Genomic DNA, 27,959 nt, shown 5'->3' with positions numbered 1-27,959 from the left:
TGGTGCTTGTCAATAAGGTGGCCTTGGGCCGAGTCAGAGGACCCCAGTCAGCTCCCGCTTGTGGCTGGACTCCAGACCCTGCCCACGTACTCTCTGGGTGGCCCCCTCCCCAGCCTCAGTTTCCTCCTCTGTAAAAACGAGGGGCTTGGTGTAAGTGACCTCTGCGGCCCTGCTCTGGATCTACGATGCTAGAGGTGACCCTGGGCAGGTCCTTACCCCTGGCTGATCCCGAGTGTCCTCTGGAACCTGAGGGGGTTGGCCGGCCTCCGGGGTCTGCCGCCCTCCCGGGTCCGCGGGCTCCAAAGCGCCCCTGGCAGCAGCCCCGGCCGGCCCGGACTCTCCTCTCGGCCCTTCCCGAGAGTGACCGCCAGAGGGCAGGTGGGGAGCTCTCTGCTTAGCCAACCAATTCAACCTCCAAAGGAGTTCTGCTCTGGCCGGGGGACAGGGAGGCAGCTGGGGCTGAGCACGGAGCTGAGGCTGGAGCTGCGGAGGAAGATGCCGCAGTCCAGGGGGCCCCGCCTTGTCCCCCCGCTGCTGGTGCTGCTGCTGCTGCTGCTACTGCTACCCGAGGCACTGTCCACAGGTGAGGGCTTGACGGAGGTGGGGGGCTGCGGGCTGGGAGTGGGGGGACACTAGACTCCGTGGTCTGGCGCAGGAGATCTCCACCGAGGATGTCAGTCCCCTAAATCCCGTACTATCCCCCTTGTCTAAAGTAGTCATGCATCCCTGCCAGGCCCGTCCGTGTCCACGTGTCTGGGGAGGGGGAAGGGAGCCCACCCCACCCATTCCTGGGAACGGAGACCCACCACCCCTCTTCCTGGCAGCCCTGCCGCTACTGTCCCACCCCGCGGGTGGGGGGTTCAGAAGCCTTAGGTTTGAGGTGGGGGAGGGGAGAGGCCCACTCGGAGAACCCACCCCCTGCCCTCGACTGTCCGAACTGCAAGGGTCTGGCCACGGAGGGAGACCGCAAGAAGTTTGTCGGACTTAAGGGGGAGAGGAGGCGGGAGAGGAGGAGGAGGGGGGAGGAGGAGGGAGAGGAGGAGGAGGGAGAGGAGGAGGAGGAAGAGGAGGAGGGAGGGGAGGGACATGGTTACAGTGACAATGACAGTGATCATGCCGGTGCTTGAGGCAGGAAGCAGATGCCAGTGTGGCTTGCATTGACAGGCACAGGGAGGGGAGGGTCCTGCTGCCCTCTGCCTGCACCTCACCTCAGCAGGGCCTCATTCCCCTGAGGATCAGGGCACCTGGGCAGTGGAGGGTCTGTAGCCTCCTACATAGACTCTTTGAGGGGACTGGGGCTGTGAGAGGGCTCAGTGAGGATGGAGATTGTCTTCAGGGGTTTAAGCAGCTGTCACATGGAGCAGGGGTTGGGCTTGTTCTCTCTGCTTGGCCCCCAAAGGCAGAACCAGGAGCAGGAATGGGGGGGAATTGCAAAAAGGCCAAGGGAAGCTGGATTCAGGAAACATTTCCTAGTGAAGATACTTGGAAAGGTGGTGAGCTCCCCTTCTTTGGAAGTATGTGAGTCAAGGATGGATGGAACACCTGCTAAGGATGAGGTGCGGGGGGACTCTAGTTCTCCTGAGGCCTGGGCCATGGGGGCCTGTAGATCTCTTCAGATTCTAGATTCTTTGATATGACAAATGTGGTAGTAGATAGTGAAGGAAGACAGATATGGTGAGGATGCTGGCCACAGTTGTGGCAGAGGCCGCTAGGTGGTGCTGTGGGTAGACTCGGGAAGACCTGAGTTCGAATCCTGCCAGAGACACTTCCTAGCTGTGTGATCCTAGCTGGGCAAGTCCCTTTGCTGGGGGACCAGGAATGGCCTCTTGCAGAAAGGGCCACCCCTCCAGCAGAATGGTACACTTCAAGAAGGCTGGCATCTAACCTGCTGGCCACACTGGGGCTCTTGTATGGGCCAGTGTGGAGGTGTGTCCCTGCCATCGCTGGGGGCCACAAGGATGGTGCTCTCTCCTCTACACATCTCTGTGCCTCAGTTTCTTCTTCTGTAAAATAAGGAGTTGGATTAGAGGACCTCTGACGTCCCTTTCAGTTTTGGACCCAGGATCGTATGAGCCTATGGCTCTAATGTGGGGAGGACCCCACATTAGGACAACGCCCACAGTCTTCCCTCAAAGTGGTCATGGGGCTGAGTGAGACTGTTTCTGAGCAGCTGTGTGGAAAGATGGCAGGCCTTGGTGGGCAAGCCGGTAGGGTCATGCCCCACTGGGCCACCTTTTCATCTTCTTGTCCACCCTGATCAGTCCCTCCTTTTCTGTGAGTCACCCACAATCTGCCGAGCATCATGGACTGGCTGAAGACAGGTTCCCCACCCTGGGCTTGGGAGAGCAAAGCCTCTGCTGATGCCCACCACAGGGGAATAAGGCCCTTGTGCTAGCCTTGGGTATGTCAGGAGAGCTGGGCTCGGCTCTGCTGGCCAGATGCTGCCTGGTGAAAAGGCCTGGCCGCCTGGATTGTGTATGTGCGTGTGTGCCTGTGTGTATGTGTGTGCATGTGGGTGTAGCAGCTTAGGGCACCGGGGGTCAGCTTGGGTGCAGGGTCCCATGGGGTCTGCAGGAGCAGTGGGAGGCTCAACAGAGGCTCTGGCTTGCTGCCTGCCGGGGCTTTGCAGACAGCTCTCTGCCCTTCCTGCCCTCTCCAGGCAGCCACTTTCCCTCGGCCAGCCATCAGCAAGCATGCCCACAGCATGCCGCCTCTTGGAACGGGCTCAGGGCTTCAACCCTAGAGGCAGCTCATTTCCGTCTCATCTGTTGTTCGGGGTCCTCCAGGCTCTTGGCGTGGTCCTTGGGCCCAGATGACTGTGCCCTGATTGTCCAGGAAGTGGAGTGAGGGCTGGCTCCCAGCCTGGCGGGTTCAAATATTTGCTGTGAGCAGGCCAGTGCCCACAGCTAGAGAGTGGCAGACACAGAGGAGCCTCCCTCTGCTTCCTGTGCCCTCCGGCTCATCCCCCACTTCCTGGAGAAAGCCTCCACCATACCTTGTAGAGAGGATATGGATGGGGGCTCCTCTTCTCCATCTCCTGCCCTCAGGTCTGGCAATGCCCAGCCCAGCATGGAGTAGGACAGCCTGTCCTTCCCCAGGGGCCAATTCCTGACAGATCAGGGAAGGACCCGCCTTCCTGGGCTGGGGAGCCCCAGAGGAGCTGAGGCTTCCACAGACTTATCTGGAGCCATTTCCCCTCTAGACAGGGAGTGGGAGGGAATCCCCACAGTCCTCTTGTGCACATGTAACCTCAGGCTTCTGGGAGCTGGAGCAGGGAAGGATGCCAGGATCACTAACTCCAGCTCCCCCATCTCATTTGGGGGAAACTGAGGCTGGGTCTTCAAACTGGTGGAGGAGGGCAATGTGGGAAGGTCTGATGCCAGGAAAATCTTACCAATGGAGTCATCCCAAAGTGGAATGGGGTGCGTGGGAGGTGGTGGGCTCCTGTTCCTCCGGGGGACTGCAAGCAGAAGCTGGACAACCACTTGTTGGGGATGATGTAGATGGTGTTCCTGTGTAGGTGCAGCCCACTCTGTGGGGACTCCCATGCTCCATAGTCTTCTATGGCTGCCCCTGGATTCCTGATACAAATCAAGTGGCCTTAGACAAAATCAGGAGTAGTGACCTCAAGGTCAGGTGATCATATCAGTGTTTTGGAGGCTGGCAGAGTTTAACCTCCTGAGATGTCATTTTATTATGCAAGATCCTACCTTTATCCCCTCTTCTACCTCTCTTCCCCTTCTCTTGCCACTAACTTTAATGAAGACCAGGATGGACAGACGGGGGTCCAGAAGGACACCTGATTCTAGGGCTCTCTGGGCAGGAATGGTGCCAAGACTGGGTCTTGTGCCAGGGTCTCACGCGGAACTCTTGGGTCCTGCAGGATAATCACCATCAAGGGAGAGGGTAGGGGAGATGAGACTGGGAAAAAGGGTTAGGATGAAGCTGCCGTCCCAAGGCTGAGCAGGTGCCTTGAAAAGGGGCTGTACCTGGGGCAGACCCTTCTCTATGGAGTGCTTAGAGACTCAGAAAGCAGCTTCTTCATCACCTTATGGAGCAGGGAGTACAAGCCTAATTATTCCCATTTGAAGGCACTGGAGCTCAGAGAGGTTCAGTAATTTGCCCAAGGTAACACAGCTAGGCAAATAGGAAGCCCAGAACAAGGGACCTCTCTCAGAAGTCGAGTGGCACTTAGCTTGGAGGAGTGGGCTTTATCTTAGGGGAAGGGAGGGTAGAGGTTTCAGGTTTGACAAGAACTGTCTGGAGTCACTCTCCCCAACCAAGACTGGCTACAGTGCCCTCTTAACGTTTGGGAGTATCCTGAGGGGTTGGGTATCTTTTCTCTCATACTGTGGTAAGCCCCCATCAGTGCTTACACACACACACACACACACACACACACACACACACACACACACACACACACACACACACACACACTGTTAGCCACTTAGTATCACTCCGGGTACATGTAATCAATTAACATCATCAGCTCTACATTTTCACCTTGGGGCACACTCTTCCCATCCCACTTCAGGCTCTAGATATAATGGGTTCTGACTTAGCAGAGTTTCTACCTTACATTGGTCCCACCAAGCTCATGTCCAAGTGTGTCCTAACAGCCACGAGTTCTCTATGTTCACACTGGGCTGGGTCTGGAATCTCATTCCTTGCTTTTTGGTACATTGATACAAAATCCAGCACACACTTCCTGAGGCTGGTTCTCCTAACCCTTCAAAACTCACAGGGACTCGATTAATCCTTCAGATTAATCCCCTGAAGTGGAAAAGAATAAATGGTGACACCAAAGGACCAAGGCCCATTTCCATGGGGCTGCATGCTGGCCTCAGAGGAGAAGGCCCAAGGTCTCTCTCTATGTCACTGTCTCATTATTGTCGCTGGATGCCACCAGCAATGGAGTCAGACTAACAGATGGCAACCAAGAACACCTGGTAACGGTTGAGTGAGCCCAGTTCTGAGTCTGCAGCTAAAACCAAAGAGGCTGCCATTTACTACGTGGTCAGCAGACCAGAACCAGGTGTAGACTGTCTACACATGCTCCACATCTCTCCAATGCACTTCCATCACATCAGTTCTTCCCCGTGGGGGGTGACATCCCAGGCATTCTGCACACAGGCTGGACCCTAATTAGGAAAGGAAAGGAAAGGAGACTTTTGAGAGTGTTACAATGTATGGGGACTTTGGGGTGAAGTACCATCTTGCCTTTTCTCTTGTTCGACTTTCCCGTGTGGCTACTTCTCTACTACCTTGGCCTTAGTACCTTAGATTTAGTGGAGAGAGTGCTGACTGTGGAGTGGGAGGGCTTGGGTTCTGAGATCTGGGACACCTATTCGGATCCCATTCTAAACGAGGGGATGGGGCTGGTTGATGCAAGGTCTCTAGGGATTGTATCACATTTCATCTTTGTGCCCCTACCAGAAACAAGGCTTTGTTGTAGGCACTTAGCATGTTTACTGGATTCTAAAGTGTTGGAGCTGAAGAGACCTCAAAAGTCATCTACTCCAACCCCTTCATTTTACTGGTGAGGAAACTGACGTCTAGCGGAGGGAAACGGCTTCCCTCTGATCTTATGGGTGGTAAATCAGGTTAGAATCCTCCCAAGCTAGCTCTCTTTTTACCATGCTATCCCAAGGTTCCTTCTATCTCTGAACTCTCAGATCCCAGCTTGTTTCTAGCCCTTTATAAGTGGGTGGGGAGGCAGTTAGGTGGTGCAGTGGATAGAGCACTGGCCCTGGATTCAGGAGGACCTGAGTTCAAATCCAGCCCAAGACACTGGACACTTACTAGCTGTGTGACCCTCGGCAAGTCACTTAACCCTCATTGCCTCACCAAAAAAAGAAAGAAAGAAAGAAAGAAAGAAAGAAAGAAAGAAAGAAAGAAAGAAAGAAAGAAAGAAAGAAAGAAAGAAAGAAAGAAAGAAAGAAAGAAAAAAAGAAAGAAAGAAAGAAAGAAAGAAAGAAAGAAAGAAAGAAAGAAAGAAAAAGAAAAAATAAGGTGGGTTATATGAAGTGCTCAGGGAAGATTAGCACTTCTGGAATGAGGGCTTCTCATCAACCTCTGGGGTCCACCTGTGACTCCAAGAAGCTGTAGCTTTGCAGTGGTCACACCCAATAAACCATTTAGCAGATGGGCTAAAGTAGGTGGTGGGTAACCAAGGGGTCTTAAATCCATTGGTAAGTTGGCGGGGTTTCTACTCCAAGCACATGAAGACTTTCCCCAGCAGAAAGAATGGATAAGAACAATTTTTCCGGGTCTTTCTGAAGAACTTTGGAATCAATTGTGAGACATGGGAAACAATGGTACAGGACTGCCCAGCATGACACACCCGCATCAAAGAAGGAGCTGTGTTTTATGAGCAAAGCAGATCTGCAGTGGGTCAGAAGAAATGTGAAATGCACAGATGTAGAGACATCTCAGCTCCAAATGTTCACGTGGACTATTTGTGCCTGACCTGAGGTACAGCCTTCTGAGCTCACATTGGCCCAATCAGCCACAGTCAGACACACTAGCCTGACCCTGACATAGTTATGTTATGTTGGTCCTCTTCCAAATGAAGGACAAGGAACCCCACAAGTGGGTGCTCATCAGGAATCTCTGATGGAGAGAGATCAAACACAACTTTAAATAACTAACCCCAGGAGCTCAGACTCCTGGAGCTCAGCAGGACCTCTGAGATGCTCTGGTCCAGCTGTATATGAACGCAAATATTCCCTTCTGTGGCCCAGAAGGGCTCATCCAGACTGGATCCATTCCATTTTCCTCTGATCACTGGAGTCTGGCTGAATCTGGACCCAGTCTCTGAGAACCAGCCTGGCACATCACCCTTTCAGGAGATAGACTTATCACAGCTCATCACTGACGAATCAGGGGTGGCTTTCTCTAAGGCTATCAGCTCTCCCCACCTTTGGCCCCCAGTGATTAATGCCTATGTTCTAATTAACCCAATTAACACCACTTGGTTTGAGTTCAGATGTGGCTTCAGGCGCATACTAACTGTGTGACCCTGGGCAAGTCACTTAACCCTGGTTGACTCAGTTTCCGCATCTGTAAAATAAGCTGGAGAGGGAAATAGCAAATCACTCCAACATCTTTGCCAAGAAAACCCCAAATGAGGTCATAAGGAGTAGGACATGACTGAAACAACTAAATAATAACACGTTTTTTACAAGAGCATATTTACTTTGAAGAAATAGCAAGAACAAGCATTTCTTCTTGACATCTAGGGGTATGCTGTCTACTATGCCAGCACAGTTCCTTCAGAAAGTGGGTCCAGCTTTTACATAGGATCTGCTTCACCAACTGGCAGCTAGGTAGCACAGTGGTTAGAATACTGGGCTTCAAGTCAATAATACCTGAGTTCAAATCTAGCCTCAGACAAGTAACTGGGTGACTTTGGTCAAATCACTTCCCCTCTGTTTGATAACAGTTGCTGTGAGGATCCAATAATATCATATTTGTATAGTGCTTAGCGTAGAGCCTGGGACCTAGTGGACACTATATAAAGTTATTCCCTTTCCCCCAAATTCACTTTGTTTTTTTTTTTTTTTTTTTTTTTTTTTTTTTTTTTGTTTTTAGTGAGGCAATTGGGGTTAAGTGACTTGCCCAGGGTCACACAGCTAGTAAGTGTTAAGTGTCTGAGGCCGGATTTGAACTCAGGTACTCCTGAATCCAGGGCCGGTGCTCTATCCACTGCGCCATCTAGCTGCCCCCAAATTCACTTTGAAAAAGCAGAATGGTGGATGCGTTTGCATCTCTGCTACTGCTGAGCTGGGCCAGGCAGGTTCTCTGAGACTTTGCTCCCCACTTTCTGACTTCCAGCCAATCCAGCATGGACTTTGTTCAGTGGCTTCTGGGGGCTCTCTCCTGACCTTTTGAAGCTCCCGAGGTCATGACCAGCTTCAATCTCCTTCTCCTAACACAGGATAGAGCAGAAGCAAAGGGGCAAAGAACAGAAGCTGTGTTCACCTGCCACATGTCACCTGCTGATGGAAGGGTCATCCAGAGGCTTACAGCGTGTCTCCCTCCTCAGGTACCACCAGGGAGAAAAGAAAGACCTTCTTTGCTTTCCTGATGCCTTCTGAATGTAACCCAGTTCTGGCTGTGTCACCAGCGGACAATCTAGCTCTTCACCACGTGGTGAGCGGACTGGAACCAGCTACAGAATATCTGTGCATGCTCCAAAGTGGGGATTGGGGCCCTCCCATTACATGCCATTGGGGTGGTGCTTGCCAGCCTCTCCCATGAAGGGCCAGTGGATTGCATCAGACTCTCTTAAATTGAGAGGTTTTTATTTGGAGCTGAAATCCCCGGGAATCCTGAGTTTCCCGGGGCGTTCCATAATCCAGAAAACATTGCCCGTAACAACCCTTTACTGCCCACCAAACCCCTCTGTTGAGCCGGGCAACCTTCAAACACAAAACCTTCCCACAGGGCAGCACGTGATTTCTTCCAGACCAGTCCAATGGGAACGACTGGACTGTGAGGAGCTCCTAGCCTTGATCTTGTTTCCTGGTTAAATGGAATCCTAGAGGCTGGTCAGCTGTGTGCCCTAAAGCCCTGGAAGCTGAGGATGAATGATTTCGCATTCTTGCTGGGCTTTTGGACCTGGGGGCTTTTGTCTTGAGACCCTCTGGATAAGCCTTCAAAGCCCCTTGCCTGACTGTCTCAAGAAGGGTTTTATTTTGTTCTTTGTCATCTGCTGCCACTGGACTAAGGTGGGGTTGTTTTGGTCCAGATTAAAAAAACAAAAAAACCCAACAATTCATAGGGATGGCGCACTCCTAGTGTGGAAGCTCCCTCCACTAGTACCCATGTGCCTCCATGTCCAAGAGCTGCCTGGGACTTGTTAAGGGTCACGCAGCCAGTAGATGTCATGGGTGGGGCATGGGCCCAGGTCTTTCCGAGTCCAAACCCATGGGTCACTGTGTCTCATTTAGTTAAAAATGAAAACAAAAGCCGGCATTTCTAGAATGATTTACAGCTTTACCATCATCTCCCTCAGAATGCCCCAATAAGAAGAGATTACACAAGGGCCGGGTGGTGGAAAGAGCCCTAACCTGGGAGTCAGGGGAAATCTCATGGCAATCTCTGCCGCCAACACCAATGGGCTGTACAACCCGGGCCAAGTCACGCCACCTCTCTGACTCAGTTTGCTCCTCTGGAAGATGGAGATGAGAACACCTGTAGTGCCCATCTCATGACATCATTGCAAGGATCAGATGAGGCAATATGTTTAAAATGTTCTGCAAACCCTTCAGCATTAAATATTATATTTATAGCATCATATTATATCGCCATAATATGATGTCAGAAATAGTTATAAATGCTTATTATATTAGAAACATATATATTTAAATTATAAATACTAATATTTCTAATATTCACAGACATATTAATATAATGCATGAATACAAATATTTATATTATAAATATAAACATAAATACCCATTTAGTATTATTGTGGGTGGAGATTTTTGCTTTCTTTTTATGTTCTTTTAAACCTTGTTTTAATGCTACATTTTTAAATCATAAAAGTATTTTATTATTTTCTAGTTACATGTAGAGATAGTTTTCAACATTTGTTTTTATAAGATTTCTAGTTCCAAATTTTTCTTCCAAATTTTCAGAACAAAAGGAAAAAAATCTCAAAAAAAGAAAAAACTAAAACAAAAAAAAGTAGAAATAGTATGTTTCAATCTGCGTCAAGATTCCACAGCTATTTTTTCTGGATGTGGAGAACATTTTCCATCATGAGTCTTTTGGAATTATCTTGGACCATTATATTGCTGAGAAGAGCCAAGTCTATAACAGTTGATCATCACACAATGTTGTTGATACTATGTACAATGTTTTCCTGGTTCTGCTCATCTCACTCAACTGCTATATTTTATTGTAAGGCGTTTTCACTTCCAACAATATCCCTCCCCCATCTGACCAAGGAAGCCATCCCTTGTAACAAAAATAAAAGAGAAAGAAAAGCAAGCAGTTTGGCCAAACTAACCGATCTGTGAAGCAGGTGTATCTCTGTCTGGGCTCCATCTCCCCCTCACATCCTCAAGTGCCCTTGAGGCTTTGGGGGCATCTCTTTTCTCCTGCTATTAGCTGAGGGGCACCTAGGTGATGCAGTGGATAGAGCACTGGCCCCGAAGTTGGGAGGACCTAAGTTCAAATATCACCTCAGACACTTACTAGCTGTGACCCTAAGCAGGCCACTTAATCAAATTGCCTTAAACATCTGGGGTCATCTCCAGTCATCCTGATGTATATTTCCCCACTGGACCCAAATGGCTCTGGAGGAGAGGGTGAGGCTGGTGACCTTGCACAGCCCTCCCTCACTTAAATCCAATTCAGTGCAAGTCAGGACATCACCTGCCCATGTCATGGTCTTCTTCCAGAACCAAGAACAAACAACAACAGCAACCCCACTGTTAGTACCAGTGAGTACCACCCTCTTTCCAAGTATCCAATTAACATTAATTAACTTTGACTTGGGGATATTTACTTTGAAGATATAGGAAGAACAAAAGCACAAACTTTCTCCCTAACACCTTGAGTGCCCTCTCCCCTATAATCACCTCAGGCTCTGGGAAGTTTGGGCTCAGATTAAGCATTGTTTCTATTAATCTGGTCAAATTTGCATGCAAATGTGTCACCAAAACTAGATGAGGGGAGAGAGGCGGATGAGGGGCTTTTGAAGGCACTCCGGATCTCTCTCCACCACTGTAGCCAATGGCTAGCAGACCAAAACCTCTCATGGACTTTCTGCACACTCTGGGGTCACTCCAAGGCCCTCCCATCACGTCACCATCACCGCTGCCCTGGAAGCAGGGTCCCCAGCCTCCTGCTCCTGGGGAGGAGCCACAGAGGTGCATGAACCAGTCCGACACTTTCCTGATCTGCACCCAGAGTTTTCCCTTCCCCCTAACCCCCCGTACAAAAGGCAGGCAGGTGCAGTCTTGTCTTTGAGGCCAGGCTTGTTCATTATAATTAGACAGCGTTCACTTTGGATTTGTTCTTCTTGTTCTTTCCTTTGCATTGTTGTTGCTGTCCAGTAGGAGGTACTTAATGAATGTTTGTTGACTGACTAATTTTTTCCCCCATCCAAGTCCATGGACTCCTTGGGCGTCTGGGGATACCAGATTAAGAACTCCCTGTTCTAGCCATACAGATGTGGAGACTTATGGAATAGTCAGAGATTCTCACTGTGATTGTGATACATCCCAGCAGCCTAGAGCTGACACAGTTTGGGGGCCGTGGGGTTGGGCCAAGTGGGTGTTCGTGGACCCTGGAGCCCACTGGGATGAGAGCCAGGCATGGTGGGGAGGAAAGGGCCCCGGCTCCAGGGGAGCCCTCTCTGAGCCTGGGTCCTCCTGAGACAGGCCAGGCTGGCTCCAGCTGGTCTTCTGTTCCTCACATGGCCACGGGAGGTCTTGGCTATTTGAGAGGCACTGATGCAATCCCATCATCCTTTCCTCCCTCCAGCTGCCAACCAAGCATCTGCCAAGATCAAGAGGCCCAAGGAGCCTGGGGAGAACAGAATCAAGCCGACCAACAAGCGAGGGAAGCCCACCCTGGCCCCAGGGAAGGACAGGGATACCGTGGGCTCCGTCCCCAAGACACCTTCCATCATGATGCAGGTGATGGAGAAGGGGCGCTTCCAGAAGCCGGCCGCCACGCTGAGCCTGACCGCCGGCCAGACCCTGGAGCTGAGGTGTAAGGGGAACTCCATCGAATGGCACTACCCTGAGTACCTGGATATCTTCAAGGATTCCCGGCTCAGGTAAGCCCGCTGCCTTCTTGGCCAGGAAGGACCATGCTCTGTGCTCCCCCTGACCTGAGGCCGCCTGCGGGGCTGAGGGACACCTCAGGGAAACAGGGACCAGCTGGCGCAGGGAGACTCTGGCCGGCTCCCTGCCCTCCTGAAGCTCTCCAGCTGCCAGCCTCACAGTGCATTTGGGAGGGAGGAGTCTACAGAGAGAGGGCCTGTCGAGCTTTTGCAGACACAAAGGTAAGGTCAGAATGTCCACAGTTGTTTGGAGGGAAGTGCCAGAGAACTGTAGGGTATAATTAATGGAATGGGATTAGCCACCACGGACCTGGGGCCACCAGCCTTCACTGGACACCCCGGGAAACTGAGGCATGGGGAGAAGGATGATCTGCCTCATCTTTCCCACATGCAAGCCACAATGGCAGGCATTTCAAAAGGTTTGCAAAGTGCTTTACAGGCCACTGAGCCTGACCACAGCCCTCCTTACCTACCCATGTGCAAGGCATGGCACAGGTGCGTGTAAGACCCTACACTGGGGAGCTTCTCCCCCGGGCTGTTATCTTTTTAAAAATTATTTATTTATTTATTTATTTTAATTCTTCTCAATTACATGCAAAGATATTTTTTGAGTTCCAAATTTTTCTCCCACCCTCCCTTCCCTCCCCCTCCTAGGCCAGCATGCAATTTGATATAAGTTATACATTACGATCATGTTAAACATATTTCCACATTAATCAGAACAAAAGGAAAAAATGTAAGAAAAAAAAAACAATGACAAAAAAGCTACAAAAAAAGTGAAAATAGTCTGCTTCAATCTGCATTCAGACTCCATTGTTCTTTTTCTGGACGTGGAGAGTATTTTCCACCATAAGTCTTTCGGCATTGTCTTGGATCACTGTATTGCCGAGAAGAGCCAAGTTCATCACAATTGATCATCACACAATGTTGTTGATACTGTGTATAATGTTCTCTTGATTCTGTTCCTCTCACTCATCATCAGTTCATGCAAGTCCTTCCAGGTTTCTCTGAAATCCACCTGCTCATCATTTCTTATGGCACAATAGAATTCCATTACGTTCCTATACCACCACTTGTCCAGCCACTCCCCAATGGATGGACTTCCCATCAATTTCCATTTCTTTGCTACCACAGAAAGAGCAGCTATGAATGTTTTTGTACACATGGGTCCTTTCCCCTTTTCCACAATCCAAGGAGCCAGGGGCCCCTACCACCCATGCAGCTCCCTAACTTGCTCAAGGTTTAGTCCCCCAATATTGCCTGAGGCTCAGAGAGATTGAGCCTCTTTGTGGTCACACAGAATGTGGGGTTTGAACCCAGGTCCCCTAGCTTAGCGATCTTTCCATGATGCCACACAGCCTCCCTTACAAGAACATGAGAGGTTATGGAGGCAGGAGGTAGCAGAGTGGATAAGACTTGGGTGTCAGAAAGGCCACAGTTCAAATCCCACCTCAGACACTTACTAGCTAGACAACTCAGTGCAAGTCACTTAGCCTCACTTTCCTCATCTGTAAAATGGGAATCCCAATGAGGCTCAAATAAAATTGCATGTAAAACACTTTGCTAAAGAAATGCCAGCTACTATAAATTCTAAAATAATTTTTAACACAACCTGAAACAACCTGAGGGGATTACTATATAATTGAATTTATAGTATACTATATGTTATTATAGAAGTCAGTATAATATAATTTATATTATAAATAATATAAATTATTATTATATAATATAATGATATAAATTATTATAAATAATATAAATAATAAATAATTTATATTATAAATTATATTATTATAATTAAATAATTTATGTTATACTGTATATTACTATATAATTTAGTATATATAACATAATATAATAATTATTAAATAATTTATGTTATACTGCATATTATTACCGTATAATTTAGTATATGTTATACATAACATTATATTATTATTAAATAATTTACATTATACTGCATATTATTACTGTATAATTTAGTATATATTATATATAACATTATATTGTTATTAAATAATTTACGTTATACTGTATATTATTACTGTATAATTTAGCATATTATTATTGTATAATTTAGTCAGTCAGTAAACAATAACTACCTGCTATGTGCCAGGCACTGTACTAAGTCTCGGGGATACAAAGAAAGGCAAAAGACAGTCCCTGCCCACAAGGAGCTTATAGTCTAACAGTAAGGAAAACAACCCTGTACAAACCAGCCAGAGACAGGATAAATCGGACTTAATCGGCCTAGGGAAGGCACTAGAACTGAAGGCGGGAGGTGATGAGGGAGAACATCCCAGCCATGGAGGACAGAGCCAGAAGCATGTAATGAACACCAAGGAATCGTTTCTTGGGCTCCCTGTCTTTTCAGTGGGCGAACAGCCCCAGGAGGGCTGGACTTTCCCTGGTGTGGGAGTTAATGGAATCCTGGGATGTCAGGATGCAGACAGGGATCTGTGCGATTCTGAGGGTGCTGGTCATCCAGACGGCTCCAGTGCTTCCAGTGGTGACAGGGCCCTCACCTCCTCTCACTGCTCAGCCAGCCAAGTGCTTTCTGACCCCGTCTGCTTTTCTCATGGCCTTTATAGTCTATTTTTTTTTTTTGGTTGGGTAATGAGGGTTAAATGACTTGCCCAAGGTCACACAGCTAGTAAGTGTCAAGTGTCTGAGCCTGGATTTGAACTCAGGTCCTCCTGACTCCAGTGCCGATGCTTTATCCACTGCACCACCTAACTGCCCCTTCTCATGGCCTTTAAATGATCTCAGCTTCCCTTGGTTCTTCCCCAGAGTGGCCAGGGCTGCTTTTCCTAGTGGGGTCAGCTGCCCTATGGACTCCCTGAAAGGCCCCAGAAACAGCCCTGCGGCTCAAGCTTGCTCAGGATAGGCAGAGCCAAGGCAGGCTCTCAGATCTGACTGCTCCTCCCTCAGAGGCCACTGGAGAGGTTTCCTGGCCCTAATGAAAGCTGGCCGTAGGGGACGGGTGGGTGAGCAGCCATGGAGGGACTGCCCCACAGCCACAGAGTTAGGAGGGACCGCTATAAACTCCACAAAGACAGCCCTCTACAACGCGGTCTCTGCTGGAAGGTCTTCTAGGGTGGGAGCCCTCAACTCTCTGTGATGACTGCAATGGATAGGAAACTTCCTGACACAGCCTAAATCTCTCTGCTACTTCCCCGCACTGATCAGGGTTCTCCCGTCTCTTTGGGGTCAGGCAGGACAAGGCTGATCCCTGCTCCAAACGATAGCCCTTTGGATGCTGGGAGGCAGTTCTCATTGCTTCCTTGATTCTTCTCTCCTCCAAGCTAAACATCTCTTCCTTCTACTGACTTTCACAGAGCATGGAGCAAGGCCCTTCACCATCCCCAGTTGCACTTCCCTGGACCCTCTCCAGTTTATCAATGCCCTACTTAATGTGGGAATGACACAGAAAGCCACAGAAAAATCACTCCCCTACAAAGGCCCAAGCTCTAGTTCATCCTTGCCACTAACCAGTGGCATGATTAAAATACAGGGCAAAATTAGCTGCGAGGCCTGGAAAGTAAGGAAGACAGAGTGCAGTCTGCTGTCAGGGGGAAAAACCCCAACTCCCTAACAATCAGTGCTGTCCCAAAGTGCAATGGAGGTAGTGAGTCCCAGAACAGGCTGGGGTGGGGGGAAGAACAGGCTAGGGCTATTGTAGAGAGGATTCCTGCTTCGGGACAGGTGGTACTCATTGGCCTTGGGACACCTTCTTCCAACTCTGGTATTCTAGGATGTTCCACTCTCTTCAGTTTCCTGGTCAGCAGAGCTGAGTCACTGCTCCCTGAGTGACCTTGGGCAGGTCACATTGCTCTCTGGGGCTCGGTTTCTTCATGGAGAGAACGAGTGGGCTATCCTGGGTGATTTCTAAGGCCCCTTCCAGCTCCAGGTCTTGTCACGGCCCTAGCATTCATGGCACAGGAGGAATTGTCTGGATAAAGGAACTCCACCACCTCTCAACTACCAAGCCAAATGAGGCCTCCAGCCCTGGGATGCAGGAGGAGGCTGACGCACCCCACCAACACACCCCAGTGAGCCAGATCACACCCACCTCCCAGCTGGAGCACCAGGGGCCCCTGAAACCTGGGGGCTTCTTGGGGATCGCTAGGGACAGAAGAAGGGTATCCTCCAAGCCAGGCAGCCGAGGACACCAAGAAGTGAGAATGTAATCCACAGAATCTTCCAGGAATCTTGGGCCAGTGGGGTGTTCACTCCAAACCAGCTGGGCCTCTGGCGATGAGTTCTAATCAAACTGACAGAGTATTAGAGCTGCGGAAACTGTCCATTCCATCCCCTTAACTTTTTTTTTTGCCGGGCAGTGAGAGTTAAGTGACTTGCCCAGGGTAAGTGTCAAATGTCTGAGGCTGGATTTGAACTCAGGTCCTCCTGAATCCAGGGCTGGTGCTTTAGCCACTGTGCCACCTAGCTGCCCCCCTTACTTTTTAAAAACAAATTTACCTGGATTTAACTTACTGATTTTAAAATATAGGGAAGTGTGGGCAGAGAAATACTGGTAAATGGTTAATAACCAGCTCCTCCTATAAAGACCATGAGGCATTTTAAAGTTTAAACTACATTATTACCATTTCTTCCATCACTTTTTTTCCATCTAGACAATCAATGAATCAATCCCTGATTTGTAGCATTTGTGATTTCCAAGGTGTAAATGCTCACACCGAAAATTTTTTTTGGGGGGTGGGGCAATGGGGGTTAAGTGACTTGCCCAAGGTCACACAGCTAGTAAGTGTCAAGTGTCTGAGGCCGGATTTGAACTCAGGTCCTCCTGAATCCAGGGCCAGTGCTTTATCCACTGCGCCACCTTGCCACCCCCCCCACCGAAAATTTAACAAACAGCTCTTGTAAGACAGTGTGAACTGGCTCCAGCATACTCCTGGGTGGGACCACCAGGCATTCCTGTGATACTTACAGGCCACAACACATAGGCAGTCCAGCCAGGACTCTGCTGTGCCGGGCTTCAACCTGACCTGAGTGAGAGACTGAGGACAAGGCACTGGAAGCAGGCCCTGGCCCTGGGGGACAGAACAGTCATGAGTGACCTTGAGCAAAGGACTTAGCCAAATTAAAGAGGAGTATTCCCAGAGAAGTGATCTGGCCCAGGGTCACCCAGTAGGAAGCAGCAGAGATGGGAATAGAGCCCAGAGCCTCTGATCCAAATTCAGCCACCTCTTCTTTCTACTGTATGGGGACCACACAGCTTGGGGCAGGGGGGGTTGGGGAGAGCTCTGTGGTTAGGACATTCAGCAGCCTCATAGGTGTTGCAGAGGGTGGCCCTACAGATGATGGGGAGCCAGGAGAGGGCTCTCTGGGGCCCCTCCAGGTGTTATCTGATGGTTTCTGGGAGCTTGCAGAATGATGTCCGGGCAGGGCCCACTAGATGGCATCGGGACCTACTTTATGGCTGTCAGCCTCTTCTGAGGACAGTGGCCCTCAGTGGCAGAGGTTCGCCTGGCAGGGAGAACAGAAGCAGGTGTGGTTTCTGTCTGGGAGCCAGCCCATCCTCTTCAGGAGCAGACACTGATGGGAGCTAGGAAGGTGAGGGTGGAGTCGACCCCAGACCAGAGTTTACTGTGACACTGATGGGGATTCATGGCATCCTCCTTAGCATGGGGACTGGCCCTCCACTGGGGAAGATTGCAATCCTTTTCATGCCAGCCCACTGGGTGGGGTTCTGGTCTGCCTTCCCATCCAGCCTCCAGAATACCTACTGTGCGCCCTGTGTACTTGGCCTTCCCCCGGTTCTCCTAAGATGAGGAAGACCCCTGATGCTCTTGGGGGCTGCCTCTGGTTACTTCTCAATCTTGTTATGCCATGGGCACTGTCACACAGGCCTACTTCTGGTCACAGGCATCCTTAATGATAGCTTGCGTTCCATCGGTGGTTGGCTTGTGCCCATGCTGCCCTGTGGGCCATGGCTAGGGAGGGATTCATGCCAGAGAACATCACAGAGAGAATGGAAACATGAAACAAGGTGGGCTTTGCTGCCCACCCAGCAGGGAGAGTTGGCAGGCCCCCAGGCTGAAATGGGGGCTCTCAAGGAGTGCAGCCTTGAGGGACGAGTAGGCATCAGAAGCCCTAGTCCTAGACACTGACCAGCTTGGGATCCTCTGCCCACCCTTGTAAGCCTGAGGCTGGGCAGCAACACTGGGGGCTCTCCACCCACATCCCTGATTGTTACAGGGGAGCTTCCCCCCAGAGGAGAGAGTCATTGGCTGTGAGAAGAGGCATGAGCCCCTGCCAATCTGCACCCCTCCAGTGACAGAACTGAGAATGACCACTTCACATTTCTGCAATGCCTTCCAGTGGGCCACACACTCCTTCAGCTCCTGGGGCAGGGTGGGGGGAGGGAGGCTACAGGGTATCATTGGCCTCATTCTGCAGATGAAGAAAAAGAGGCTTATGGACTCTCCCAGGTCACACAGCCTGCGAGTGCTGGAGCTGGATTTTGAACCCTGGGGTGATGAATCCATGACTCCTTCATAACACCACAGTTAGGGAGACACCCTGGGAAGAAGGCTGTTTGGTACAGCTGGCTCTGGGGTCAAAGACCCTCTCTGTGGGGCAGGAGCTTTCCAAATGGTCTCCTGATTCCAAACTCCAATCCATCCTGCCCAGAGCTACTGATTTTTATTTTCTTTCTTTTGTTTAAAACAGACATTTTACTCTTTTTTTTTTAGCTTCAAATTCTCTCCCTGCCCCTACCACTCCATCCACCAACCTACTGAGAAAGCAGGAAAAATAAAACTCATGACAAATATGTGTAGTCAAACAAAACACATTTCCACACTAACAGTATTCCCAAAATATACAAAGAAAAAATCTGCTTCAGCCTGCCCTCTGAGTCCATTCATTCTCTCTCTGGAAGAGGGCAGCATTTTTCATCGAGTCGTTGGAATTGTGGTGGTTCATTGTATCCATCTAAGTCTTTCACAGTTGATCATCATTACAATATTACTGTTACTGTGTACAATGTTCTCTTGGTTCTGCTCACTTCACTTTGCATTAGTTCACACAGGTCTTCCCAAGTTCTTCTGAAATGATCCCCTTCATCATTTCTAATAACACAGGAGTATTGCATCACATTACAATAACTTGTTTACATATTCTCCAATAGATAGGCATTCCCTAAGTTTACAATTCTTTACCACCACTAAAAGAGCTGGTATAAATATTTTTGTACATATCTGTCATTCTCCCCTTTATAAAAAATTTATTTATTCACTAATTTTTTTGTTCCAAATTTTTTCCCTACCTTCACTCCTCTTGTACCCATTGAGAAGGCAAGAAATATGATACCCAGTATACATATGAAGTCATGCAAAACATATTTCTGCATTGACCATATTCTAGGAAAAGAAAAAAAGCAAGAAAAATAAAGGAAACATATGCTTTAATGTGCAACCTGATTCCATCAGATCTCTAGTTGTAGATTGGTAGCATTTTTCTTTTTTTTTAATATATATTTTTAATTTAATTTTTTTTTGCAGGGCAATGAGGGTTAAATGACTTGCCCAGGATCACACAGCTAGTAAGCATCAAGTGTCTATGGCCGGATTAGAACTCAGGTCCTCCTGAATCCAGAGCTGGTGCTTTGTCCACTGCACCACCTAGCTGCCCCCTTAATATATTTGTTGTTGTTGTTGTTGTTGTTGTTGTTTTGTTTTGTTTTGTTTTGTTTTGTTGCAGGGCAATGAGGGCTAAGTGACTTGCCCAGGGTCTCACAGCTAGTAAGTGTCAATTGTTTGAGGCTGGATTTGAACTCAAGTCCTCCTGAATCCAGGGCCAATGCTTTATCCACTGCACTACCTAGTTGCCCCCCCCTTAATATATTTTTTTAAAATTGATCTTCAGTTCCAAATTCTCTACCTCATTCCACCTCCTTGCCCACCCACTGAGAAGGCAAGAAAGATGATAACCATTATACATATAATTATTTAAAACATATTTCTGCATTAGTCATGTTCCCACCCTCCAAAAAAAAAAGAAGAAAAATAAAGAAAGAACAAAAAGTTCTTCAGTCTGCCCACTGAGTCCATCGGTTCTTTATCTAGAGGTGGAGAACATTTTCATTATGAGTTCTTTTGAATTGTGTTTAGGTATTATATTGATCAGAATTACTAAGTCTTTCATAGTTGATCATCATTACAATATTATTGTCATTGTGTTCATTGTTCTCCTGGTTCTGCTCATTTCTCTCTTCATCAGTTTATTCAAATCTTCCTCATTTTTTTTTCTGAAACCATCCCCTTCATCACTTCTTATAGCACAATAATATTCCATCATATTTATATGTCAAAATTTGTTGATGGGTATCCCCTTGGTTTATAATTCTTTGCTACCACTAAAAAGAGAGCTGTTATAAATATTTTTGTACAGTTAGGTCCTCTCCCATTTTCTTTGTTCTCTTTGGGGTATATACCTAGTAGCAGCACTGCTAGATCAAAGGGGATAGTTACAAATTCTTCTCCAGAATTGCTGGGCTAGTTCACAACTCCAACAGCATTGCATTATTATAACTATTTTCCTACATCCCTCCCAGCATTTGCCATTTTTCTTTTTTTCCATTTTAATTAATCTGATGGGTGTGAGGTAGTACTTCAGAGTTGTTTTAATTTGTATTTCTCTAATTATTAATGATTTAGAGCATTTTTAATATGTCTATTGATAGCTTTGATTTCTTCCTCTGAAAACTGCCTATTCGTATCTATTAACTACCAGTTGGGGAATGGCTCTTGTTCTTGTAAATTTGACTCAGTTTCCCATCATATTTTTAAAATGAGACTTTTATCAGAGAAATTGGCTGCAAAGATTTTCCCCCAGTTTCCTGCTTTTATTCTCATTTTAGTTACATTGGTTTTGTTTGTGCAAAAATTTTTATTTGATAAAAATTATCCACATGACCTCCAATGAACCTCTTTATCTCTTGTTTGAACCCTTCCTCTTTCCATAGATCTGACATATAATTTCTTCCCTGCTTCAATGATATTATTTTTTATGCCTAAATGATGAACCCACTTTAAGATCATCTTGGTACACAGTATGAGACGCTGGCCTATGTCTAATTTCTGCCAGACTCCTTAAAAGTTTTCCGAAGTTTTTGTCAAATACTGAGCTCTTGCCCCAACAGCTGGGATCTGTGGGTTTATCAAACACTAGGTTACTGTGCACATTTAATTCTGTATATCATATGTATACCTAACTGTTCCATTGACCAATCTCTCTATTTCTTACCCAGCACCAAACTTGTTTGGATGATTACAGATTTGTGCTATAGTTTGAAATCTGCTACTGCTGGGCCCCCTTCACATTTTTTATTGATTATCTTGATATTCTTAACCTTTTGTTCCTTAAAAAAATTGTTATTTTTTTTCTCACTCTAGAAAGTAATTTTTTGGTAGTTTGATTGGTATAGCACTGAATAAGTGAATTAATTTAGGTAGTATTGTAATCTGTATTATGTTAGCTTGGCCTACCCATGAACAATTAATATTTCTTCAATAACTTAGATCTGTCTTTATTTGTGTAAAGAGTGTTTTGCAATTGTGTTCATATAGTTCCTATGTATGTTTTGGCAGCTATACTCCCAAATATTTTATACTGTCTGCAATTTTTTTTTTTGCAGGGCAATAAGGGTTAAGTGACTTGCCCAGGGTCACACAGCTAGTGTCAAGTGTCTGAGACTGAATTTGAACTCAGGTCCTCCAGAATCCAGGGCCAGTGCTTTATCCACTGCGCCACCTAGCTGCCCATGCAATTATTTTAAATGGACATTTTCTTTCTCTTCCTGCTAGATTTTGTTGGTAGTTTATAGAAATGCTGATTACTTTTGTGGGTTTATTTTATATTCTTCAACTATGCCAAAGTTGTTCATTGATTCAATTAGTTTTCCGGTTGACTCTGTGGTTTTCTAGGCAAACCATCAAATCATCTGCAAAAAAAGTGATAGTTTTGGTTTTTTGTTGTCTGTGCTTATTCCTTAAATTTCTTCACAATATCTTTATGATACTTTGCTGTAATCTTCTTGCTAGTATTTTATTTAACATTTTTGCATCACTTATGGAATTGGTTTATAGTTTTCTTTCTCTTTTGACTTTCCCTGGTTCAAGGTCATATTTGAAATAGAAAAGGCCACAGAAAAAAATTTGGTGGGACTCCTTCTTTGCCTATTTTTTTCAGTTTATATAGCATTTCCTCCCTTTCTATTTTTTACCCTTTTCTTTTTTTAACCTATTCCCTCCTCAAGAGTTTGTTTTGCTTCTGACCACAACCTCTTTTGGGGGGTGGGAAAATGAGGGTTAAGTGACTTGCCCAGGGTCACACAGCTAGCAAGTGTTAAGTGTCTGACACAACCTCTCTTAAAGCACCCTCTCTCGTGTTCTCTTCCTTTCTTTGCTACTTCCCTACTGAGGAAGATGAATTGCTATACCCAACTCTGTGAGTATGTTTATTCTTCCTTCCTTAAACCAGTTCACAGGAGAAAGAGGCTCAGGTGTTGCCCATTCCCTTCCATTTCTTACATTGTATAAACTCCTTCTTCTGCGCCCCTTTCATGAGATAATTTCCCCCATTCTTACTCTTCCTTTTCCCTCTCTCCCAGTGCATTCTCCTTTCTCACCCTGCCATTTGTTTTTTGAGATCATCTCAACAAAATAATCACACCCAGACCCTGAGTCTAAGTAGACTCCTTGATATTCTAAAGGGTGATATGCATCCTTTCCCCATCGAAGAAAGTAAACAGTTTAACCTTGTTCAGTGCATTTGTGTAGTCCTCTGATACTCATAAGGGGCTCTCTTCACAACAACCCCATGATCATTCCCATTTCACAGATGAGGAAATTGAGGCCCTAAATATTGCTGACCGTCGCGTAGAAAGTCAGAGGCTGAGCTGAAAACTGACCTCAGGTTAGCTGTCCCCCTGTTCTTTCCAAGTCACTGTACTTCCTCCCCAAGATGGATCCTTGGGACCCTTTCTAGTTTTGCTAGGTTACCTTACAGCTGGCTCAGTCTTATCACTATCAAAATTCCAGAATGTCAACCAGAAGTAACTGGATTACAGAATGACCAAGTCAGTGAAGAGAGCAAGACCAACTTAAGGACGGTCACGTGGCTCCTCCCTGGCCAGCTGGCTGGGGGGTTCCACTCCAGTTGGTTTCAGTATCCTGTACCACCCTCCCAAGCAAGTCACACAAAGGCAGGGTGGGCCCAGAAAGCAGACTCCAGGGCTCCCGTCCAGCCTTATCAGGCCTCCCAGGCATCCTTCAAGAGTCTGGGCTGGGGGCGGGTTTCAGAGAAAAAAAGAGATCGGTTGTTTTTTTCAGTGGGAAGTGTTTACAAACCAAGGCAGGCCAAGCCCAGAAAACAGCTGCCTTTAGCTCCGGTGGATCTGTCAGCAAGCAGAAGCACTCTCCTCCCCTCCCCTCTCCTCTCCTCCACTCTCCTCCACTCCCCTCTCCTCCCCTCCCCTCCTCTCCCCTCTCCTCCCCTCCCCTCCTCTCCCCTCTCCTCCCCTCCTTTCCCCTCCCTTCTCCTCTCCCCTCTTAGAGGGCAGACAAAGGCAAGGTTAAGGAAAATGTCCTTGGCCAGCCAGGAACAGAGAAGTGAGGCTGTATAGTGACTGGTGCTCTGGACTTGGAGTCAGGAAGATGTGTTCAAATCCCACACTTAGTAGCCACGTGACCCTGAGCAAATCTCTGTGCCTCAGTTTCCTCATCTCTAAAATGGGAAGGAGGTTGACTCAGTGGCCTCTAAGGTTCTTTCAAACTCTAAATCTGTGATTCTGTGACTCATTGGAGGAAACAGCCCTTAATAGATATAGATAGGGGGTCCAAGGGTAGGCACCCTAGCCTGGGTCCACAGACCAAAAGAGACTCATCTCTCTCTCTCTCTCTCTCTCTCTCTCTCTCTCTCTCACACACACACACACACACACACACACACACACACACACACACACACACACACCAGGAACTCCCAAGAAAACCCCACAAACCTAATGCTCCAAATGGGCAGCAGCTATGAAGGCCAGTGGGTATCCGGGTGTCCAGTCACTGGTCACATGAGGCCCAAAGAAGGTGAGGACTGTGAACCCTAATAATAGGTGCCCTATTTAAGTGTTGGAGAGAGTGGCTAGCTGTCTTTAGGAGGGTCTGTATCATGTGTGTGTTTACTGTGTTTGACCTATTTTCTTTTTTTAAATTAAATTTATTTTCCAAATGAAGATCTGCCTTCTTCCCCTCTTCCCTTCCTCTCCTTCTCCCCTCACTTTTCATCAGTTCATATAAGCCTTCCCAGGTTTTCCTAAAACCATCCCTCCATCATTTCTTATAACACACTAGCATTCCATTACAATCATATGCCACGACTTGTGCGGCCATTCTCCAGTTGATGGGCATCCCCTCAGTTTCCAATTCTTAGCCACCACCAGAAGAGCTGCTAGAACATTGTTGTCATTATGGGTCCCTTTTCTCTTTCTCTGATCTCTTGGGGGTATATAGACCTGGTAGGGGCATCTCTGGATCTACACAGCTTAATGGCTTGGGGGACACAATTCTAAATTGCTTTCTAGAATGGCTAAACCAGGTCACAGTCCCATCAACAGTACATGAGTGGGGGTGGCTAGGTGGCGCAGTGCATAAAGCATTGGCCCTGGATTCAGGAGGACCTGAGTTCAAATTCGGCCTCAGACACCTGACACTTACTAGCTGTGTGACCCTGGGCAAGTCACTTAACCCCCATTGCCCCGCAAAAAAAACCAAAAAACCAAAAAACAGTACGAGTGCCCTTGTCCACATTGCCTCTCCAGCATTTGTCATTTACTATTTTTGGTCAATGGTGTCAACCAGATAGGTATGAGGTGGAACCTCAGAGTTTGTTTTAATTTGCATTTCTGTCATTATTAGTGATTTAGAACGCCTTTTTTTCATATGATTGTTGATAGCTTAGACTTTTTTCCCTTGAAAACTACCTGTTCATGTCATTTGATGATTTATCAATTGGAGAATTGCTCTTATTCTTATAAATTTGAATTAACTTCCTATATATCTCAGCAATTCTATATCTTTATCAGAGAAGTTTGCTACAAATATTTCCCCCATTTACTTGCTTCTCTTCCAATTTTAACTACCTTAATTTTGTTTGTGCAAAAAATTTTACATTTTATGTAATCAAATACGCAGCTCTATTGTCTACAGTTGATGTGGATACTGGACAGCTGGTGGGGGTGGGAAGGGCTATAGCTACGAAAGTTGTAAACCACATAAAAGGTAGAGAAAGCAGGAAAAAGAGGGGAAAGAAGGGCATTGACCAGGAGCATTGGAAGGTCACTATCCCAATGACCTGCTGATTGTATGCTTTCTTATTTATTAAAATGGATATTTAGTTATAAATATTTATTTGTAAGATTTATTTATTGGTTTATTTACAAATTTGTAAGACAATGGAAGAAAGTTTTTATTAATAGATATGCCCAACAGAGTTCAATTTCTTTTCTTTTAAAGATTTAATATTTTATCTCCAATCATATGGAGTACAATTTCTTTTTTCTTTTTAAAAATTTTTTTAATTTAGAATTTTATTTTCCCAAATTACATGTAAAAACAAATTTTAACATTGATTTTTAAAACTTTGTGCTCCACATTCTTTTCCTCCCTCCCTCCCCACACCCCCTTAAGAATTCAAGAAATTCAATATGTTATACATTTGTAGTCATGCAAAACATGTCCTTATTAAACAAACAAAAAACTTTAGAAAAAGAAACTAACAAAAAAATTCTGCTTCAATCTGTATTCAGACACCATCAGTTCTCTCTCTGTAGTTGGATTGCATTTTTCATAAGTCCTTCAGAGTTGTCTTGGTGGGGTCAAGTTTCTTAAAGAAATGTGGTATTTAGCTTTCCTGTGCCCCATCTACATTATGTGGTTGTTGGTTCTGGAGTCTAGCTTCTAAAACTATGGGTTGAGACCCCATATAAGGTCACATAACTGAATGTGGAGATTGTGAAAAATTTGGCAACTGTAAAAGGTTATGTATACCTATTTTATACACCTATATATCTAGGGTAGCATAAAATTTCTCAGGTGTAAAGGGGTTGCAAGTGGAAAAAATTTAAGAAGCCTTAGTCTAGAGGATTTCCAAGGAATTTCTGCTCTAAGTTCTATAAAATAGGGCTTTAGGGTTTACCTAGTACTTTCTTGATGACAAGTCAGATCTGTGAGCCCATTTTATGGATCAGGAAATTCTGAGTCCCAAAGCAAGTCAGTGTCAGATGCACTATATGAACGTCTGGCTTTTGACTCCAAAACCAGTGTTCCTCCCACTAGGCTGAACTTGCTCAAGTTTTATGCCCCCTCTTTCTTTGATCTTTTTTGATGCCTTTCCTCCTGTTTTGACTTGAGGATGGGGGGCTGGGCTTACACCCAAGGCACCCACTTGTGTGTCTTGTTGGAAGCTGAGGCATTTGTTTTTGCCAGACAAGTGGGTGGTTTGACAGACCAAGATGGCATTGGAAACAGGATTCAGAGCCACCTGTTCCCACAGCCCACATATTGGCGCTGGGAGTGTTATTTTCCTTGTGTTTTGACGAGTCTGTTCTTAATTAAAAACAGTTGGCAGCTTTTGACTTATGAGAGACAGCATTGCTGTGTGGAAGGAGCATTTGGAGTCCAAACATCTTCTCTTGGTATTGGTCTGGGCCTGAGTATGGGAAGAGCTGGTAGGTCTGGTCTTGGAAGACTCCTGGAAAGAAGGGGAGGGGCTCCAGAGCACATTGGCTTTCAATCTGTCAGTCAGTCAGTCAACAAACATTGAGTAGACTCTATGTGCCAGGCACTGTGCTAAGGGTTGGGAATACAGATACAAGCCGAAAGAAAGACCAACCCTGCCTGCAAGGAGCTTACATTGGAATAGAGTAAGACAACATGCAAAAGGCAGCTGAAAAGGAAGGGCGGGATGGGGGGGACCAAAATGAAGGCACCCATGCTAGGACATGGGGGTGCTGGGAGGAGCCATTCAGTCAGAGGTTGAGGCGCAGGTGTAGATGATACCACCAGTGTGTGAATTCCAGGGCTTCTGGGGCCTCGTGGAGAAAGTCTGGAGAATGGCCTTCAAAAGAGGAGAGATCAGAGTCAGCCAATGGTAGGACTAAGAATTTGACAGGGAGTGCTGGGAACAGTTGAGAAGTTTCATTAGAAGGTCTCCCAATGGACCTAGAAAGGAAACAGTGATCTCCCAAAGATGAGCCGACTTCCTGAAAAGTGAGCCACAGTGGACTAGCCCACCTCCTTCTCTTGGGACCCTTCAGAGCATGGCTCAGCCCCTACCCCCTCCACATGACCTTTCCTGATCCCTCCAGGTGTCAGTGCCTCCCCTCCACCAGCCACCCAACTCAAATCACCTTGTACTGACACTGAATCCAAGAGCTGGGACTCCAGCCGCCCTCCAGTGCAACGCATACCTGAACGAAGCCCTGTTATAACCCAGTCAATGGGGCAGCTAGGTGGCACAGTGGATAAAGCACTGGCCTTGGATTCAGGAGGACCTGAGTTCGAATCCAACCTCAGACACTTGACACTAGCTGTGTGACCCTGGGCAAGTCACTTGACCCCCATTGCCCTGTTTTAAAAAAAAAAAAAGGCAAAAAATAAATAAATAATAAATAAATAATAACCCAGTCAATAAGCAGGCCGGCATCTGGTCTGGGATCAAATCCACCTACCTGTGTGACTTTGGGTGAATTGCTACTCCTCAGTTTTTTCCTCTGGAAAATGGGAACAATGGAATACATAGTCTCCAATGTCCCTTCCGGTTTGGGGGCATGAAAGAACAGTCACTAGTAACTAGATGGCACCTCCGAAGGAAGTCTGTACTGGAATGCTCAAGGGGTTTCTTGTACTATTTCATATTTTTATCAAAAACTTGGGTGAAGGTAGAGATAACCTACTTCTCAGTGTCAGTCCTCAAAAAGACCTATATTGGCTTGGTTTGGGAACCAGTCAACAAGTATTTATTAAAGCACAGTGGACAGAGCACCAGCCCTGGAATCAGGAGGACCTGAGTTCAAATATGACCTCAGACACTTACTAGCTGTGTGACCCCAGGGAAGTTCATTAACCTGATT

General features: G+C 46.8%; 1 protein-coding gene across 1 annotated transcript in view; it reads left to right on the top strand.

The window, feature by feature from the left end:
- Positions 1–440: 440 nt before the first annotated feature.
- Positions 441–27,959, top strand: part of PDGFRL (platelet derived growth factor receptor like) — a 45,735-nt gene continuing 18,216 nt past the window's right edge. Inside the window, exons 1-2 of the mRNA XM_043971772.1 lie at positions 441–583; positions 11,503–11,800. Of these exons, the coding sequence (XP_043827707.1) occupies positions 496–583; positions 11,503–11,800 (386 nt within the window). The 5' untranslated portion in view covers positions 441–495. The remainder of the gene's footprint in view (positions 584–11,502; positions 11,801–27,959) is intronic.

Source organism: Dromiciops gliroides, chromosome 6 (genome assembly GCF_019393635.1).
Source record: "Dromiciops gliroides isolate mDroGli1 chromosome 6, mDroGli1.pri, whole genome shotgun sequence".
Classification (NCBI taxonomy): Eukaryota; Metazoa; Chordata; class Mammalia; order Microbiotheria; family Microbiotheriidae; genus Dromiciops; species Dromiciops gliroides.
This window is presented reverse-complemented; position numbering and strand designations above follow the sequence as displayed.